A 19,429-nucleotide genomic window follows, 5' to 3' on the forward strand; every position below is an offset into this window, starting at 1 on the left:
CCACCTCACAGTTTACCCTTTCCTATATCATTAATCGAGATGTTGATCACCACTGGTCCCAGTATAGATCCCTGGAGGATACCACTATTTGCCTTTCTAGATTTTAAAAATGACCATTTAGTCCTACCCTTGGTTTCCCGTGTTGACTAGTTATTGATCCATGAGAGGATCTTCCTTCTTACCACAATATTGTTACTGCAGTTCCAGGACATTAGTAGTTATGCTGCAATGAATGATTGTTTTTTCAATATATACATTGAAGGATACTTCAGTATGAAGTTGTGTAAAAATATCAATAATTATAGAAACAAGTGTGTGAAAACATTTAATAAAGGATCTCTACATGCAAAGTCAAGCTGTCAAAGACAGTACTAATATCTTACTGTAATTCCACACAGGGAGCTGAAAATCTTAACATTTAACATGATAAAATGAGGTAGTCAGTGATACCAATGCTGAGACTAAATACTTTAACTTCCACGTGTTATAAAGGACAACTAATTTTCTTCATTGGATGCTTTATTGATGGAAGATTGAACAAGATATAATCTATAGATAAATTCATATGTGTAGTGATAGATATTGCTGGATTGACTACAATATACAGTACCAGAATCTTTCAAAAAATCTATATAATACAGTAATTAAAGCGGAAGACAAGAATATATTTAAGCAGTGACTAATTAGAACACTAGTTTGCTTTGTACACCTTTTCTTATCAGTGGTCTTCTTTAAAAGAACCACCAGTTAATTTAGAAAAACAGTTTGACTGGCAAAAAGGCTTTTAAAGAAAAATAACCTTAAAACAGGCCAGTTGAAATAAGGACTAGTGCTCTGTATTGACCATTCTATTAAAAAAATGGAGAACTATTTTGAAAAATCTTTTAGGACATCTGTAACTATAAATAAGCTGGGGACTGTTAAAGGCTATTTTTTCCTTCACAATTACCTTTAATATGGTCCAACTGGAATTTCATTTAGTCTTTCTCAGTCAGAACATGGTGACCAGATGCAAACACAATGCTCTGAAATGTAAAACGGAGGCACTTTAAGCGCTCCAATGAAGACAAAAACGATTTCATCCTTCAGAAAATATTTTTCATAGCTACTTTTATTCTTGATATTTCTTTCGCAACTATTTTCTCAAGTGCTAATGAAGTAGTAGTTCAAACCAATGACAAATTTTCAATTAGCAGCACATTTGGCAAATCATAAGACTGTAGAGTGGCAATCTGTAGAATGCTTATTACCAGCTCAATCTACACTCAACACAAATTATACTGGATTTCCAGTAGTAAAAATATTTTCTTTAATAAAGGACTTTACTGGTAGGTAACAACTGTATTTGCTGAGAACAAAAACCTTTACACTTAATTGCTAGGAGAAGAAAACTTGTGTGTTTCAGTATTGGAAAAATGACAGTATTTCCTAAACAGGATGTTTTAAATGCACAAGTGTCCACTAACATCAAAGTGTTCTAACTATAAGTATCTTTTCTCTGCTTCTCTTAAATAAGTGCTCAGGGCAATTCACTGTCAATACATGCTTATATTATCAAGAAAAATGTTTTATGATTGATGTTGTAGGAAATGCAAAAAAATTAAGTCATTCAAGTACTCTACTACTGGTACTAATACACTGTTGTTCTAAGTTAGTGTACAGAGCTCACAGGTCCACATATTTAGATGCAGATAAAAACGTTTCTTCATCTGTTACAGACCTGCAATACATGTAACATCCACATAATTTATTTAAACAAGCCATTTTGACACAATCCACAGACAAAGTGACAAGGTTTACTGTATAGTGATAATTTCTTATTGTACTGATGTAAACACATTAAAATGAAAAAATATATGCAAGTATGTTTGAGATGAGTTTCAACCAACAAAATCAAAGCAGCTAAGCATTGCAACCTTTTGCTTCTGTAAGGTCTAGCTCACAAGTTCAGGCTGTACATTTATTCTTTGAAGGATGTCTTCAGGCATACAAAAAACAGGACTGACAGGCTTAATTTGTTCGTCTCCTAACAATGATAGTCCAGCAATTCCAAATAAGGTGTGAAAAGGATCCACCTGAAAAAAAATTAATTAATTTATAACACACTGACAACTAAAACCCTTTGGATGAGTTTACAGTGAGACAATAAGACAACTGAGTTGCTAGAAAAGACTGAGAAAGCTCAATGGTGGTTGAAGATTTAATTTCAGAGAACAATGCAAATGCACAACTTCCTGGTTTTTAGTATGCAATTACTTTAAAAATAACAGAAACATTCACACACATTAAAAGAAATCAATAGCCAGCTTCAAACTGTATACATTCAGAATACAACTTTGAGATGTTTGAATTGATGTTTGTTGCCACCAGAAAATTTTTTAAACCTGAACTCAACAATACGCATAAAGATAATGGAAAAAGTCTGACAGCTCTTTCCACCAATTCCTCTATTGCACTGTTACAACATGGTAAATCTAGCACCTCATGATTCTACTATATATAATGTAAAAGTTATAGGCTAACCTGGTGATCTAAAACCAGATCTGCCATAAACTCCACATTTTTCACTGAACATTATATTGCTCTTTGGCAGTCTCTCTGAACATAGAGCTGTGCTGACAGGTCTTATAGCATGGGTTCTCAAACTGGGGGTCGGGACCCCTCAGGGGGTCATGAGGTTATTACATGGGGGGAGGGGGTGTCACGAGCAGTCAACCTCCACCCCAAACCCTGCTTTGCCTCCAGCATTTATAATGGTGTTAAATACATCAAAAGTGATTTTAATTTATATGGGGGGGGGGGGCGCATGCACTCAGAGGCTTGCTATGTGAAAGGGGTCACTAGTAAAAAAGAGTGAGTGTCTCTGTCTTAGAGGGAGCCAAAGGGACCTGCATACACAACTGGAGGGAAAACAGGAAAAGAAAAATGGGACATAGAAGAAACGAAAATATAGGTAGGAGGTAATTCTCTGAGATTTAGAGATTCCTTCATGAGATTAGGAACAGATTTTCCAGAAGGCTGCTATGCAGTTGGCATATCCCTACACAGACAACACAGAAGGCTACTTACTTAAACCCTTAGGCTGAGGGTATGCCTTCAGTGATTTACCCTGCATCTTCACTGCAAAGTGGGCATTGCCAGCACTAGTGAAAATAGAAACCAGGGCTATAACCACACCCCCCAACTGTGCTGGCTAGCACCAAATTGAGAGCACCACTTATCTCAGATGACAGGATTGTGTGTGTGAACAATACCCAAGTAAGAGCCTGAGCTAACTGCACTAAAGAAACCCTTAGGACTTAGTTCACAGCTTACTAAAGCGCCTTACATTGCTCTGCTGTGTAAATAAGCAACAAACTAGGTGGAAACAGCCCCCTAAGTATACCATCTGTACAGAAGGCCTCACTGGCCAGTTTACAGCTGGCTTAAGGGCTCTACACTGACCCAGCTACCAGCCTCCCACATCTTAGTATTATGATATCGCCTAAGAGGCCCAGCCTCGTACCAGAGCCCTAACATACTAAGCACTGAACAACACACAATTAAAAGACTGTCCCTTCCTCAAAGAGTTGGCATAGCAGGCAGATCATGGGCATGTCCAGAATGCATAGCACCGGCTATTCTCTGCTTCCTAAGGCCCATAAAAAGCCAAATGTAAGCTAAAAGGAGCTCTGAGGCTGCTCTAAATTTACACAGGAGACTGGACAGGCCCCTGTATGGCCCCAAAGTTAATGTTACTTTCTAATTCTCCTTAGAGACATTAAAAAAAGCTTCCTGCTACAAGTGTTGGGCTAACTTAGCACACATGGGCAGGCCCAAGTTACGACAAGCCAAGCCTGAACAAGTAACTATTGTGAATATATTTATAGTAAATAAGGGAGGGAGAAACTAACTAAAGTCACGATTGTGGGTATTAGAGAGACAAAGTGCATGAGGTAATATCTTTTACTGGACAAACTTCTGGTGAGAGAGAGACACGCTTTCTAACTACAGAGCTCTTCCTCAATTCTGGGAAAGGTATTCAGTTTCTCAGGTAAATACAAGTTGAACAGAAAATTTAGCTTTAGTAGCAGCAAATATTTCAATTCTCACAATAACTGCCACAACACTGTGTTTTACTGATGACCAGATTGTAATTTGACCTTAAATATACTGCCACAATTTTTAATGGGAAATCTTAAATATTATTTTCACCTTCCATTTTCATGTAGCTCACTTTCATCTTTAGTTTACCCAATGTTTTTTGTTTAAATTAACACATTTGTCTTTGCTAAATTCTAAGCCAGCAGTGGGTCGGGACCCCGAAGTGGGTCAAGACCCCATTTTAATGGGTTTGCCAGGACTGGTGTTAGACTTGCTGGGGCCTGAAGCCCAAGCCCCACCGCCTGGGGCCAAAGCCCAAAGGCTTCAGCCATGGGTGACGGGACTCAGGCTTCAACTTCGTCCCTCATTGGTCGGGCTCAGGTTACAGGCCCCCTGCTGGGGTGGCAGGTCTCAGGCGGGCTCAGGCTTCAGTCCCCCCTCCTGGGGTCATGTAGTAATCTGTTGTCAGTAGGGGGCTGTGGTGAAGTTTGAGAACCCCTGTTCTAAGCTATAAATATCCAAAGCATATATTCTTAAATGTTTTCCAACACCGCTTTTAACTGAAAAGAAAAAAAAATCAAATGTAACTGGACAAGTCTATTTAAACAACTTTAGTTTTACTTCTCTTTTTACTGTAGCATTTTAAAATGTACACAGTCACAACTGCAATACAGCCTACAATCTTATTAGCCTGTTGCTTTTCAACAAAATGTTTTTTCAGCCATCTGCTGGGGCTTTAAACAGGAAAAGGCTCCTGAATTCTCAGCATGGGATAATCTGCAGATATCAAAACTGTCACATGCTCCCTCAAGGAAACAGATATGCTAAGTAGCATTACCCTGTTCATACTCATGTACTACCTGCATTGGTTTAATTTTTATTATATAGAACATAAAGCCTTTTGCAAACCTGTAAACCCTGAATTTCAACCTAAAATGTACATTTAAATGAACTTGCCATATCTCCTGGTCTGTCTGCAAATCCTCCAGTCTCCTCATCCTGGCAAGCCAAGATAAAGCAGCGCAATTTCTCTCTGTCAATCCAATGTAGTCTACCAATTATCTTCAGGGATGCTAACACCCACCATGAATAACATACATCTGGTAACTGGCAAATAAATATACGAGTATTACTTTTTTTAAATACATGGGTTGCAGTAGTAACACTAGGTTTCGTGAAACCACTAGCCACATCATCAAAACATCACTGAGTGCAGTACAACTCTGGAGCACTGTTTCTTGGGCAGAGAACAGAGTTCCAACACCCAGCTTATTCACAGATGGCCCTTCCTCCTCCTCCTGTCCCCCACCAGCAGAATCACAAGTGTTCTGCTGCTTTTGAAACCTTGAGAGTCTCTTTGGCAGGATTTTGGCTCTGAAGAAGACAGCCATGAAAATACCATGTAAACGAGGAAGAGGGACAAGAGACTTTGAGGACAGTATCAACTAATAATTTAAACAACAACAACAAAAAATCTTAAGTTTGAAAGCATTTGTCTGCTGCATCCATTAAGAAAACTAGTGCTAAGAAGTCTCCACTTGCAAGTCAGTCATTCCGGATTACATTATTCAATTGTTGGACACACACAATAGAGTCCCACAAAAATTATAAATCCAACGAAGTATTTTTCTCGTTACTTTATGAATGAACATTTATAAATCCCGTAGTACACAGCATTCCTAAAACATCACAATATATCCAGGCCCTGATTCAGCAAGGTATTTTGAGGCCTTAAACTATGCTGAGCACATTGCATCTTCTTAAACAGGGGCCCATACTGGATGATACAGCAAAGGAATCAAGATTAAGAGTAAAAACATTTGAAAAGTTTTGCAACAGCATTTGAGAGGAAGTCCATGATATTTTCCAGAAATTAGAAAAAGAGGGTTTTTTTTAAAAAGTGAACCAAATACCTTCTCTGGCCTTCCATTGAGACCTCCAGAGGGTAACTGACGTTCACAAAGCCACCAGCCCAGCAAGTCAGCATTTATTTGGTGCAACTGGCCTGTTATAGCCAGAAATCCTGTGCAACAATATATCTAAAATTACAGACATAAAGTTCATGTGTATTTAAGAACTAAAAGTAGCATGTAATAAGACTAAATGTAGGAAGATCACAAAGCAGGATTCCATTAATTCACATCATGCTAATAGTTAAAATAAGCAAGTTAGAAAATTAAGTGTTCAGTTTACAAAGTGAACATACTACTCCACTGTTATGATTTTTTAAATCTTATCAGAAGATAACATTTTTACTAATGTACTCTAGTTGTCATTAAAAGCAAAATGTAATTTGAAGAGTCCTAAAAGATCAGATGGAACATTAAGGTATTTTCTTAATGTATGCAGGACCTTACAGGAGACTCAGAATAAAAAAACCTATTTTGAGGCGGATTGTATAACGTTCAGTTGCATGTTTCATAAATAAGTTTCTCTATATTAAGTAGTTTTTATATTTTCATTTAAACAAATAAATCGTTCCAGATTATGATGCTCAGAACAATTATGGAAAATGAACAGCTGATTATTGTGATTAAATCTATACTGAAATAGTACTAAAATGTGTTAAAGTTAATTTCTATCAACTGCAGGTTCGGAGTAAGTGTTGGTATCAACTTAATCCAAAGTTAAGTTACATGTAAAGTTTCTAGAGGAAGTCATACAGGTCATCTTCCTTGGCATTTATCCATTCTTAATGAGCTCTAGTTGTACCCCTTCACCTTACCTTCAGCAAGCCTGTCACCTTAAAAGAAATTCCACCAGCACCATCAAGAAGTTAACCAAGTTACCTCTGCAACATATCAGACTTTACCATAGATTCCACTCTTACCTTTTATTCTAAATTCCACCTGAACTATAATTATAATTAGGCCAAACAAGTATTTTTGCTACCAGAAGGTAAGACATTTGAACAATATGCAAGCCAGTAAATTACAAAAGTTCTGATATGTTAGTTTTTTCTAACAGAGAAAAAGTAGATGATTTCAAAATTGTGCTCTAATCATATTAGAACATTTGAGATATTTCCTCCCTAACAAATCTGAATGTTAACTCCTTTTTGAACAGCTGCATACTGGTCTTTCTTTTGGAAATTTTTTAGTTACATTTTTAATTCATCCCTGTGAAGTTTGAAACAAAAATTCACACCACTATACAAAATTGTGGTTCTGATATGGATTTTTACAGACAAAATTCAGCTTCTAGGCCTCTTAACAGATGAATTCTGTACTTGTGTCATTTCACAGAATAGTTCTTTACATACATTTAGGAACTGAAAAATGCTTCAGTCTGCATTGCTGACAGGTTTTAGAAACAATGATAAAAAGCAGATATTTGATACTTAAGAATTTCTTGCTAATTTAAAATATTTCAGTGTGAAAGCAACAACACTTACCTGCCCTGCATGTGATTCAGAACCTGGTCTGCAACCAAATCCTCCATCAAAGTTCATACAGGACAAAACAAATTCGACTGCTTTTTCCACATCAACAACATCTAGCTTCCCCTGCAAGTCAGAAAAGTCCCTTTAACATTTTATACTACCACCAAGTAAATTAAGTACACCTACTGTAGCATCATTTGTCTGCCATCCACATATTACATGTTACATATTTGTATCTAATAGCCACCCTATTGCAGAACTTACCAAAAGAGCTAGTGTTGCTGCAGCACAGAAAGAGAACCTTGTATCTATTTCTCCTACAAAGGGGGAGAAAAAAATAGTATAACTACAGAGAACTATATATATATATATATTTTTTTTTTACAGGCACACAGAGAATGCATGCTATTAAAAAGAGTACAGTAAGTCACTAAACATGGGTGTTTCCCTGATTAAATAGAAAACACTCCAATACTTTACACCAATATTTTCCTCCACCAGCCAATACATTCACATTATTTCTCAATAGGATAACACTAAACAAATATAAAGTGATCGGTATGTAACCATGAATTAATAATCCTTTGATCACTTTGGGGTTGCCAGATAAATATCCAGGTTTACCTCAGTTAAAAGTAATTTGTAAATATGCTATTTATTTTTCAGTTTCTAAAAAGCACCCACTGCACAGTCTGTGCACTGAATGGAAAGAGAACTGGTTAAACAATGTCAACACAGAGACTCATTCACCAGTAAATTACCCACATTACCCACTCTCAGCTCAACATCATAATCTGAAGGCCACAAAGACTCAGAACTTTGGACAAAGCAAGTTAAAGAGCAGCGTACCCTCAAGAATACACCAACACCAGGCTCCACAATGCTCAAGGTCCTCAGCTGGTGTGAAGACACAGATCAAGAAAGGTCTCTTAGGCAAGGTCTACACTAGAAACTTGCAAGTATAGTTTCATCAGTTAGAGGAATGATTTTTATGACATTTCTATAGTGGCAAAAAAGCCCTAGTGTAAATAGTTATATCAGCAATGGGCAAACTTTTTGGCCCAAGGGCCACATCTGGGTATGGAAATTGTATGGCGGGCCATGAATGCTCATGAAATTGGGGGTTAGGGTCCAGGAGCGGGTGAGGGCTCTGGGGTGGGGCCAGAAATGAGTAGTTCAGAGTGTGGGAGGGGTCTTCCAACTGGAGCAGAAGGTAGGGGTGGGGGGGTGAGGGCTTCAGCTGGGGATGCGGGCAATGGGCTGGGGATGAGGGGTTCGGAGTGCAGAAGGGTGCTCTGGGCTGGGACCTAGGGGCTCAGAGGGCAGAAGGGGGATCAGGACTAGGGCAGAGGGTTAGGGTGCAGGCGAGGGTCAAGATGCAGACTCCGGTCGGCGCTTACCTCAAGCAGCTCCCGGAAGCAGCGGCACGTCCCCCCTTCCAGCTCCTATGCAGCGGTGCGGCCAGACAGCTCTGCACTCTGCCCCATCTGCAGGCACCGCCCCTGCAGCTCCCACTGGCCACTGTTCCTGGCCAATGGAAGCGGCAGGGGTGGCGCTTGGGGCGGGGGACAGCATGTGGAGCTCTCTGCCTGCCCCTACAAGAGCTGGAAGGGGGACATGCTGCTGTTTCCAGGAGCCGTGCGGAGCGGGGCAAGCCCCAGACCCCGCTCCCCAGCGGGAGTTCAAGGGCTGGATTAAAACGTCTGAAGGGCCGGATGTGGCCCCCGGGCCATAGTTTGCTCACTCCTGAGTTATATTGTTTAAAAAAAAAAAAAGTGTGTGTTATTTTGCTAAGGGAACCAACCGTTATACCAGCAAAAGCTGTGCATACATTAGGAGGGGTTGCTGTATCAGTAATCCTTTTCCCAGCATAGATTAGACCTCAGTAATTAGAACTCAAGTCAACACTTTAAACTGTACCCCAGATACAAATAGAGAATGAGTGCAGTTTTTCAGAACTGGTATAATATCCTCGTTGTAGCTCCTATCACCAATCAAGCAGGTAACCACATTCTGTATTAGCATTAGCTCCTGAATTTTCCTCAACGGTAGCCTCATTTATAATGCATTTCAGTAATCCAATCTGATAAATACTAACAAGAATGTAAATTGTCATATCCTTGCCTGTGTATTTTATTACTATATTATGACAAACTGGCTCAATGTAAAAGTTGGTCATCCATATTCAGCACCATTTTAATACCAACACATAGCTTGTCAACCACAAATTGATGCTTATGGATTTACATATGTTGAAATACCTTGATCGGTTCATTTTATTAACTGAAAAAAAATGAAACAATGGTTTTGTTGTAACTGATATTCAACAGGATACAACACTGAAATATTAAAATATATTTTATATAAAATAAAGAATAAAGAAAAAGTGAACAAACATACCCTTTAAAAAAATCAAAATCAAAGCAGATCAATATTTTTAGAAGCTGTGACTGCAGACGCAGATTTGTGTCATTGCTATGCAGAGACAGTTCCTTTTACAAGCAACAGACGTACCACAACTCAGAATCACTAGATAGTAAACTCAAAGATTAATATCTGATACAAATTACACTGAAATGAGAAGGCACCCTCCATCACAAGTTCTAACAAGTTTTGAGCTTTCAGAAACTTCTATGAAGGCTGTTCAGTTTTTGTTATTTAATTCCATTTTTCTATAAGTTTAGAGTCATCTAGAAAAGCAATGACACGTGACTGGCTCCTTTTTACACACGGAGGGAAATAAATGCAGTTCATGCATAATACACAGTGAAAAAACATGCAGAGCAACTTAATCTTAACTGCTTCATTATATGAAATATGTAACTCATCGATGAGATTTTGAAGATGTAAGTTACCCCATTTGTCTCCAGCAAACGATCCATCTTCTTTTTGCAGGCTCTTTACGTAGTCAACAATTTTATTTACATCAACAACATGGAGACTATCATATAAGGTAAGAATCTGCAAAACGAAAATAACTCAAATCAATTACTAGAAGGATAAAGTTTCCCAGAATTTACCAGAGAACCAGAGCCCTGGTTTTCTTAAAACAAAACACAGAATTTAATTTTATCGATGAACATAAATCACTAAAACTTTTCACTACCATGAAAGCTTCAGCTAACTACAACCTACCCAACATTACAAGCTTGATTCCATAAAATTTTAAAATTCCCAAATTAAGATGAAGATTTCCATGCATGGTCTCAACACAATCTCTTTCTCCACTTTAAAGTTTTAAAACAGTCATTTAAGTTAGGCTAGCATCATGGAACATGGTATTGATTTATTACAGTCTGATTATGGTTGAATTTTGTTAGGAGATAAGGATGTTTTGGGCTTGTAGTAGTATGTATACCTAAGTAGTGGAAAGGTGCAGAAAGCTTTTGGATGGGCGCATTTTTACAAATATAGATTAAAAAAAGAAATCACAACTTGAGTTTAAAAGTATAGACTAGTCCTCAATAAGCAGCACATGCCTGGTAACAGTGAGAAGAATTTTAAGTTATGAACAATTTAGTTAAATCATATTACAGGAAGTAATTCAGATGATTCACTCCATAGAGGTTTTTCCAAGAGCTTTTTTGAGCAGAATTATAAGGGGGTGGTGGAGAGGAGGAGAATTTCAACAAAACTTTGAAAAATTTCACCCAGGTCTAAGTTCTCTTTATCTGTTGATTGCAATTTAAGTCCTATGGAGTTGCAGAAAACAAATTGAGCAATTCCCTAATTCCAGCTACAGTGTTTGGAGTAATCTATATTTTGCAGTTTACAGAGTGTTGCATAATACTCCAGTGTTGCAATATGCTTTTTTAAATTGAAAAACAAACATATTAACATTGCCATATTGTGTTCTAATAAAGTTGCAGGACAGGAAAAGCAGAAATTAAGATTCTGGTGGCAACTTGCACTTATTATTTTGGATTAGCAGTTTAGAATTCTTAATGTACAATATAAATGAATACAGTATGTGCAAGGTGGGTTAGTTTAGCATTGCTAAAAGAACCTTAGATTCGCATTTCCTGACTTTATTTTAAATTTTTAACTTAAATTTTCAGTTTAGATTTTTATATTTAGGCTGCAATCTATTGTGGTTTTATTACCTTATAGTAACATCAATATTAAGCATAAGGAGTTTAAGAAAATCAGAAGGACCTCAAGACTTATTCCCTCTCTATACTGGGCTGGGAACCCTATGTACATATCTTTTGGCTGGCCAGCATGGATAGACCCAAACTTGGTCCAGAATGTGTGGTAACTGATTAAGACACTGAGAATAATTTATGACGAGCAGAAGTGTGGCTCTATACCCACAATAGCTGGGACTCACTCAACCTAAAAAGAGTGGGCACAGCAATTTCCTCAGGTCTCAGAGTAATTCTAGAGCTAAAGTGTGATAATCATCAACTTTAGATTCAGGTAATACATGCCAAGACTCATCATTGACCTGCGATACTCCTGGGCCCCATCTCTCAGTACCAGACACATCTACTCTATTTCATCCTATTCAAGGATTACAACCCACAACACTTCTTCCCTAGAAAATGATTTATGATACAAGAGTTTTTAAAATGCCATTTAGATACATGTGGTCCCAGCTTGTCTATAAACCTATAAGTTGAACAATTTTTCTAATGAACAAATCCGGCTCAGATAAAACATTTCAATGTGACAGCAGAAAAATGAAATACCTTGGTGGTATCTAGAAAAGTCAAATTAATTTATTAAATCAAGCAGCTGTTTTCACTTACTTCCAATATTTTCTTTTCTATATATTTACCTGGACAGCACTTAGGGTATATAAAAGGTGAGGATCGTGACCTATACTGGCACTTATTCCACCGCACTCATGTTGACATGATTTGATGAATGCTAGAATTTCTTCTTTGGTCATTCGTTGCAGCTGTCCCATGAGATCCATTACTGTCAGTCCCCAGTAGACACCGCTCATCCTCAAATATTCCGACATACAGTACTCCTAAGTAGTACAGAATTTTAGTTCGTAAGCAGACGAAGACATATAAACAAGCAGAGCCCTGCTCGGATACAAAAATTTGGATCCGCATCTGATCTGCAAAGATGGTAAACAATACAACTGCATCCGCAGATGCATATATCCGCAGATAGAAAGCGGGTATCTGTGGTTTTGCAGGGCTCTGTAAACAAGTGGAGATTGTATTTTTTTGTATAATGCTGCAATTTTGTAAGTTAGACTAAGTTCTCTGAACTAGAGATCTAGCCATTACCAAATCCTCCCCATCCAACCAACAAGCCAAGTTGTACTTTATTCTAAGTTGTTTACTTATGAAAGACAAGCTTTCTAAGCTGGTTAAGATGCTGCAACTGATTCAGTGAATTTCTGCCTTTTACTTAATTTTTCCATCTTAGATGGCTGAGGCATAAGGTCAAGTTACTTGCCCATATTTATGCAGCAAGACAGTAGCTCAGACCAGATCGTAAGTTACAATCTTCTTGGTTCTGGTCCTTTGCTCAAGTCCTTTGCTCAAATGGTCCCCTCAAAATAACAGCCTAACATTCAGTTAATTACCTAATTGCTATTTGCCAAAATTGAAGCAAAGCAATTTAGAGCAGTAACAGGAAGAAAAAAAAACCTAATTTATTGTAGCTTAATATATTGTTATAAATCTTTCTTGATCAGCATTACCTATGATTTTTCATACTGTATTGTAATATTCCATAGTAATTTATGTATTTTCTTGCTACAGGTGAGCAGGAGAGCGAGACCATACACATGGCATAAGAGAAGGAAGCTTTCAGTCAGAGGTGCCACACTTTAAAACGTAATTGAGGCCATCTTGTTGGGAGACCTGTCGTATTTAAACATCTAATTTTATTTTTCTGTATGTTTTCTCTGTGTAGCCTTATGAATATCAAACAACATATACAGATATTTATAACTGGTTTAAAAACCCCCAAGCACAACTGCTACAGACTACTCTGGAAAAAGGTACTAACTGCTTAGAATGTCCAATTCGCTTAGTTTGTAATTCTATTAAAACGTAGCTAAACAGTACTACTATGAGCAGAATATAAGAGATTAATTTAATAAAGAATTATATATTCTATGTCCAGCTGAAGTCATAAACCTGCCCAATATTATAATACACATCACATGGCTAAACTAACGATGTGTCATTTTTTATTAAAATGCTGCTCCCAGAACTGACCCTATAACGTATCAAGTTATGCCTCCAGCATACTGAGGATTGTTAAAGGCTATCAGTATTTGAAAGGATTTGTAAGTACTCATTCCCAAGACAGGTTTCAGAGTAGCAGCCGTGTTAGTCTGCATTCACAAAAAGAAAAGGAGTACTTGTGGCACTTTAGAGACTAACAAAAGCTTATGCTCAAATAAATTTGTTAGTCTCTAAGGTGCCACAAGTACTCCTTTTCTCATTCCCAAGAGAAATTCCTCATGTTTTGGTATTTCTGACACAAAGGCTAAGGCCAGACCATTGGTGGACTTGAAAGGGGAACACTAAAAATCAAGCCAGACTGAAATGGGGAAACATATGAGGTTCAATAATTAGAGCTGATCAGGAATTTTCTACCAAAACAGTTCTGTCAAAAAAGCCGATTAATTGAACCAGATGTGTTTCAAAGCAACGGTCTCCTTTGACAAACTTGTATCAGACTTCCGGGTGGACTGCTGTGGAGCCTAGGCTTCCAGGGTCTAAGGATCTGGGATAAGTAAGACATGTGGACTACTTGAGTGCTGGGAACCTGGTTCACAGCTCAAGGGCAGTCTTATTATGCAAGGCTTCCAGGCTCCTTGCCATGGAGTCAGGACCCAGAAAGCTCTGTCTGTCACAAGGGCTCAACTCCTGTATCTGCAGCAGGGAACCAGGGTTCTCAGGGCTTTCAGGCTCCCTGCTGTGGAAACATGGAAAACCCACTGTAGCCTGGCCTCTCAGAGTATATCCACCCTGCAAACAAACAAACAGAAACCAATCTATAGCTATAAGTAAGGCCCTACCAAATTCACAGTCCATTCTCATCAATTTCCTGGCCAGAGGGTTTTAAAATTGGTCAATTTAATGATTTTAGATGATTATATCTGAAATTTCAGGGTGTTGTAACTGTGGGGGTCCTGACCCAAAATGGGACTGGGGGGGTTGCGAAGTTGTTGTAGTGGGGTCCCGAGATTGCCACCCTCACTTCTGAGCTCTGAAGGCAGCACCCTTCCAACTTCCTGCTGTTAGAGGAAGTTCCCAGGGGTGGAGGTGGGTAGGATCTCCCCCCATGTTGCTGGGAGTGCCCCAGCCGGGGGTTCCTAGCTGCTAGTCCACACCACGGACAGATTAAGACAGGGGCGTGGCCAATTTGGAGACCCACCCAGGAGAAACACATGTCCCAACCCCAGAAGAAGCCCCAGGTCAGAAGCCCCTACAAGGTCACCCTGAGCCCTGGCAGGAGCTGCAGGGGAAGAAGCCCTGATCCTGGGATGCCCCCAGGCCCGGCTGGAGCAGCAGTAGGGGGGAAGCCCCAAGCCTGAGCTGCCACAGGCCAAGGTGGCAGGAATGTAAGCCCGCAGCCCCGGGAGAGGAAGTCCCGAGCTGATTGCAGAAGCCACGAGGGGTGTGTGCGCGCATGTGTCACGGGATCCCCGACCCCCGGCTGGAGTGGCATGGGGCAGAAGCCCCGAGTCCAGGCAGTCTGTCCCACCCTCCCGCATCCGCCCTGGCCGCAGCCGTCAGGAGCAGAAGCCCCCAGAGGAGGAAGCCCTGGGCTCGGCGCTGGAGCAAGCCCAGAAGCTGAGGCTGCCCCAGCTGCAGCCACCGGGAGCAAAAGCCCCCAGCCCGGCAGGAGACACTGCGGGAGGAAGCCCCGAGCTCGGTGCCTGGACCCAGAGCTGCGGCTGGGGGGGAAGAAAGAGAGTCCGGAGCCCAGTTCCTGGGCTTCTGCAGCAAAGAAGTGAGGGTATACCACCCTCATTTCTGCACTGCCCCTGGAAGTGGATCTGATCGCCCCACCAAGAGTGGCCCTGCAGCAAAAGGAAAACTCCTGTCCCTCCCCAGCACGGACGGACAAGCAGCCCCAGGCTCTCAGCAGCAGGGGAGATCAGATTTTACCATGACCCATTTTTCACAGCCGTGAAATTGGTAGAGCCCTAGCTATATGTCTCACAGCCCAGGCCTGCAGACTCAAGCTTGCGTTATGGTGCTAAAAACATCTGTGTAGACATGCCCACTCAGGCTGTGAAACCCGGAGATGGGGGTGGGTCTCAAAGCCCAAGAGGGAACATGCACTATTTTAGCACTGTAGGCAAGCCTGAGCTTGTAGACCCAGGCTCTGAGATTCGCTGCCACAGATTTGTTTTTCTATAGTAAAGACATATCCTCCGGGTCTAGGCTCCCCAGGTCTACAAAAGGAGGCTTAGAAGCCCCAAGAGCCCTAGCTTGAGCCCAGACTCCCAGGGTTTCCAGACCCCCCTGCCATGGAGTCAACTGTCTCAGGAGTCTAGGAAACTGGGGTCCCCAATCCCTGTGAAACTGACAAGAATCACATTAATTTAAGTCAGCAGCTGCTGGGGTCCAGGGAGCATATTTCATTTTAGAAATGAAAGATTTTCCAAAAGATTTTTCAGAATTTCTGGCTCACCTGAAATTTCAAAACATTAAAACTTCCAGTCACTGGAAATCCTCAAGTCTGGCCAGCTCTATTGGTACTCATGTGGAAGATACTCAAATGGCAGAGTTAGAGATATTATCTGTCCCCATGTGGAAGAATTCTATTTCATTATTGTGTTAATTCAGCACCAGGCTAGTGATGCTTTCCACAATATTTGTATAGCTGTATTTTTTATCCTGTCTCTTTCTTTGTTTTTTTTAAGATAGTTACATGGAATTACATTTGGAAATGTAGAGTGAAAGCTTGGCCCTAATGCTAAAGCTCCCAGTGATTTCACTGAGACCAGAATGTAACTCCTTAACTGGGGATCTTGCTGGATAATCCACTCAAATAGAAACAAGTAGTTTGGCCTCTCATGAGACAGTGAGAAAACAGTGATCTAGGTTCCATGTCAGCGACAGATGTGGTCATCTTCTCCTACAAAATACTATAGGAGGGATGAATGACCAACCAACAATATAAAATGTCTCTCTTTCATAAAACCAGATAGGGTTGGTTGGCTAAGGTTCACTATTAACAAGACAGAGGTATACGTCTGGTTGGCTAGGAAAAATATATGGAAGAGAGGTGCACCTGCCTTGTGTTACCTGAATTCCAACATAAGGGTCCTGTGGGAATTTCAGATGCTTTTGAATATACAAACAGCAGCGGCAGACAAGAGTGCTTCCTTTTGTCTATGTTTGGCAATGCTAGCTGCAGCTTTGCCTCTCAGATGAACACCTCTGCAATTATCTGTATCCCTTTCACCCTCAGACTAGATTACTGTAATACACTGAATTTAGGGCTACACCTAAAATAATATAGAAGTCTCAAAATAACACATTTTCTAGCAGAATCCAGATTAAATCCAGTGATGCTGAGGCTCATTATATCAGATAGAAATGCAACTATGGGACATACATGATATTAGGGAAGATGTTGTATCATAATAGCACAAATTCATCCTAATAAGCAAAAAAAAAAAAAAAAAATCACATTTCCTAGGTCTCAGAGTAATTCTAGAGCTAAAGCAGTGATCTTCAACTTTAGAGTCAGATAATACATGCCAAGTCTCATCACTGACCAAGGAAAACCACCATCTCCACCTGTCAGAACAACAGTCTTTTCTTTTAACCGTTCCCTTTGCATTCAGAGACAAAAAAGATATGCAACTTCCTAACTCATCACCTGCCAACCTACTCCTACCAGTGCAGGAAATGGCAAGATATATCACTGTTGTCAGAGTATTATCAATAGTGAAATAAGCAAATACCTACATAGTCGTCTTTCTTTGCACCATAAGAAGCTATGTAATCTGCATGTTTCTCCAAAAACAATGTGCTTGGTGCATCAGGTTTTATAACAACATCCTTTTGTGGCGTTCCCTTTAAAAAAAAAGTTAAGTTGTATTATCAATCTAAAGAGGCCTCAGTATCTGATTTTTAAGAAATGTATTATTGTTACAAATAACACATAAACTGATAGTAACATATCAGAGTGAGAAATTAATTCATTTTATGTGTATCAGTCAAAGTTGAATATTTGTCAGCACTTCATTTCTTTTAAACAGACGTCTAAGTCTGCTTTATTCTTTCCCGATAAAATTTCCAACTTATTTTACAAAGCAAAGTCTATAAATAAAAACTTCGATAAGTTTACATTTTCACTAACCCAGATAAATATTAACCAAACTAGGTTTCAGAGTAGCAGCCTTGTTAGTCTGTACTCCTTTTCTTTTTGCGAATACTAGTGGCACCTTAGAGACTAACCAATTTATGTGAGCATAAGCTTTCGTGAGCTACAGCTCACTTCATCGGATGAAGTGAGCTGTAGCTCACGAAAGCTTACACTCAAATAAACTGGTTAGTCTGTAAGGTGCCACTAGTACTCCTTTTCTTTTTATTAACCAAACTAGAAATTTTAACACCCCCCGCCCTCCACCCATTACACTCAAGGTGACGCTCTGCAGCGAATCCGTGCAGGCGGGTAAATAGCGACCCGCCTACGGTTCACATGGCGGGGACGAGGCCTCGTGCTCATCGCGGCCCCGATTTCAGGTCAAGATTGCTCAGCCCACAGAGTTCAGATTCCACCTCCCAGCCTGCCCCCAAATCCCTGGCAGCTCCGCAACGTCAGCCTGGGATCGCCCAGCCCCTCCTCGTCACACATCCCGAGGCCCTCACAGGCCGGGGCGCCGCCCGTCGCGCGACACCGGCCCCGCCGCCTGAGGACAGTTCCCCCCACCCCCGGCTCCATCTCCGGCCCAGGCCCCATCGCGCCCCTCCCCCTTAGCCACGTTACCCCAACGGCCGCCACCCCGCTATCCGGGCGCTTGGGCCCCGCTAGGCTAGCAGCGGGCGCCGGGCTCTACAGCCGTCAGCGCGCGGCGACGCCTCCCGCGCTCTGCAGCGAGCCAACGGGCCCAGGAGCGTCTGGATCGAGCCGAGCTCGCCAGGCGCAGGCCGGTGCCCCGCGCCGGACGATGAGACGCAACCTAGCGGGAGCCGGCAGTAAAACGGCGGGGCAAGGCGGGGCGGGCCAGCAGCGGGGGAAAGGAGAAGGAGACCGCCCGGAGAAGTCCGCGCCACGCGGCAGGAGCGAGCGAGCGAGCGACGCTACCCACCATGTTAGCAGCCTCCGCCGCACGCGCCGCCAACCGTCAGTCCTACGGGCGACTCGTTGAGGGGGAGGAGGCGGTGCCCTCGCCGGCCTTTCAAGACCCCGCCATAGCTGTCCTTGGCGCTGCCTGGTGACTCTGCAACAGAGCCCTACCTACCTCTCGCTGCTCCAGGGCGGAGCCCGCGCACAAGGCGCGTGCCCTGACTGGCGGTGACCCGGTTCCGCGTAGGTGCCCTGCGCGCGGCCTGCCCCAGGAGGACCCCGGCTGACAGGCGCCGCCTGCACAATAGAGAGCGACCACGTGGGGCTCATAGGGGCTAACAGGGGGGCAGCGCACGGAGAGGCCCCGAGCAGTGGCGCGGGTGCCGAGGGCGGGACTAGCGAGACCAGGAGGGGGAGGCTGCGCCCAGCTGCAGCCAAGTCAGGCGAGGGCCTGAGCCGCGCGCCCGACTTGGGCCGTGGTCACGCGACGCGGGCTCCACGCGCGGCCGCTTCCGCGCGGGGCCCAACGCAGAGAGGTCAGGGGGCCCGTGGCGGCATCATCGCACCGCCCGTAGCCGGCCCGCTGCCCCAACGCGCCGCCAGCCCCTTCTCACCAGGGAGGGACACTGCTTTTCACTCCCGCAGCATGTTGGAGAGAGGGGGGCGTGTTGTGGTCTCCTAAGGAATACGAATACTTGCTTTAACCCCCCCCCCCCTTTTTTTTTAAACGTT

General features: G+C 41.8%; 1 protein-coding gene, 1 long non-coding RNA gene and 2 other non-coding genes across 10 annotated transcripts in view; all 4 read right to left on the reverse strand.

The window, feature by feature from the left end:
- The window catches only part of LOC122461568, a 28,402-nt gene that overhangs the window by 527 nt on the left and 8,446 nt on the right, over positions 1 to 19,429 (reverse strand). The gene's annotated exons all lie outside the window — the stretch shown is intronic.
- On the reverse strand, positions 313 to 18,948 carry RABGGTB (Rab geranylgeranyltransferase subunit beta). 7 transcript variants are annotated; one of them, XM_037906568.2, is made up of 11 exons: positions 18,398 to 18,553; positions 17,374 to 17,481; positions 13,131 to 13,293; positions 12,246 to 12,443; positions 10,321 to 10,426; positions 8,315 to 8,362; positions 7,730 to 7,782; positions 7,478 to 7,588; positions 5,997 to 6,122; positions 5,041 to 5,190; positions 313 to 2,075 (listed from the first exon to the last, which is right to left on the reverse strand). In XM_037906568.2, exons 4-11 carry the CDS (start codon positions 12,432 to 12,434, stop codon positions 1,935 to 1,937), a joined length of 924 nt encoding a protein of 307 aa, XP_037762496.1. In that variant the 5' UTR covers positions 12,435 to 12,443; positions 13,131 to 13,293; positions 17,374 to 17,481; positions 18,398 to 18,553; the 3' UTR covers positions 313 to 1,934. The 7 variants fall into 7 exon arrangements, with proteins under 7 accessions (XP_037762496.1, XP_037762492.1, XP_037762495.1 ...); XM_037906564.2 differs by lacking the exons at positions 13,131 to 13,293; positions 18,398 to 18,553 and adding an exon at positions 18,720 to 18,875; XM_037906567.2 differs by lacking the exon at positions 13,131 to 13,293 and having other exon boundaries at positions 17,370 to 17,481.
- LOC114020131 lies at positions 11,829 to 11,913 on the reverse strand. Its single transcript, XR_003565025.1, has one exon. It is a non-coding gene; the product is annotated as a small nucleolar RNA SNORD45 (small nucleolar RNA).
- Positions 17,099 to 17,181, reverse strand: LOC114020132. Its single transcript, XR_003565026.1, has one exon. It is a non-coding gene; the product is annotated as a small nucleolar RNA SNORD45 (small nucleolar RNA).

This window comes from Chelonia mydas, chromosome 8 (assembly GCF_015237465.2).
Source record: "Chelonia mydas isolate rCheMyd1 chromosome 8, rCheMyd1.pri.v2, whole genome shotgun sequence".
Taxonomy (NCBI): domain Eukaryota; kingdom Metazoa; phylum Chordata; order Testudines; family Cheloniidae; genus Chelonia; species Chelonia mydas.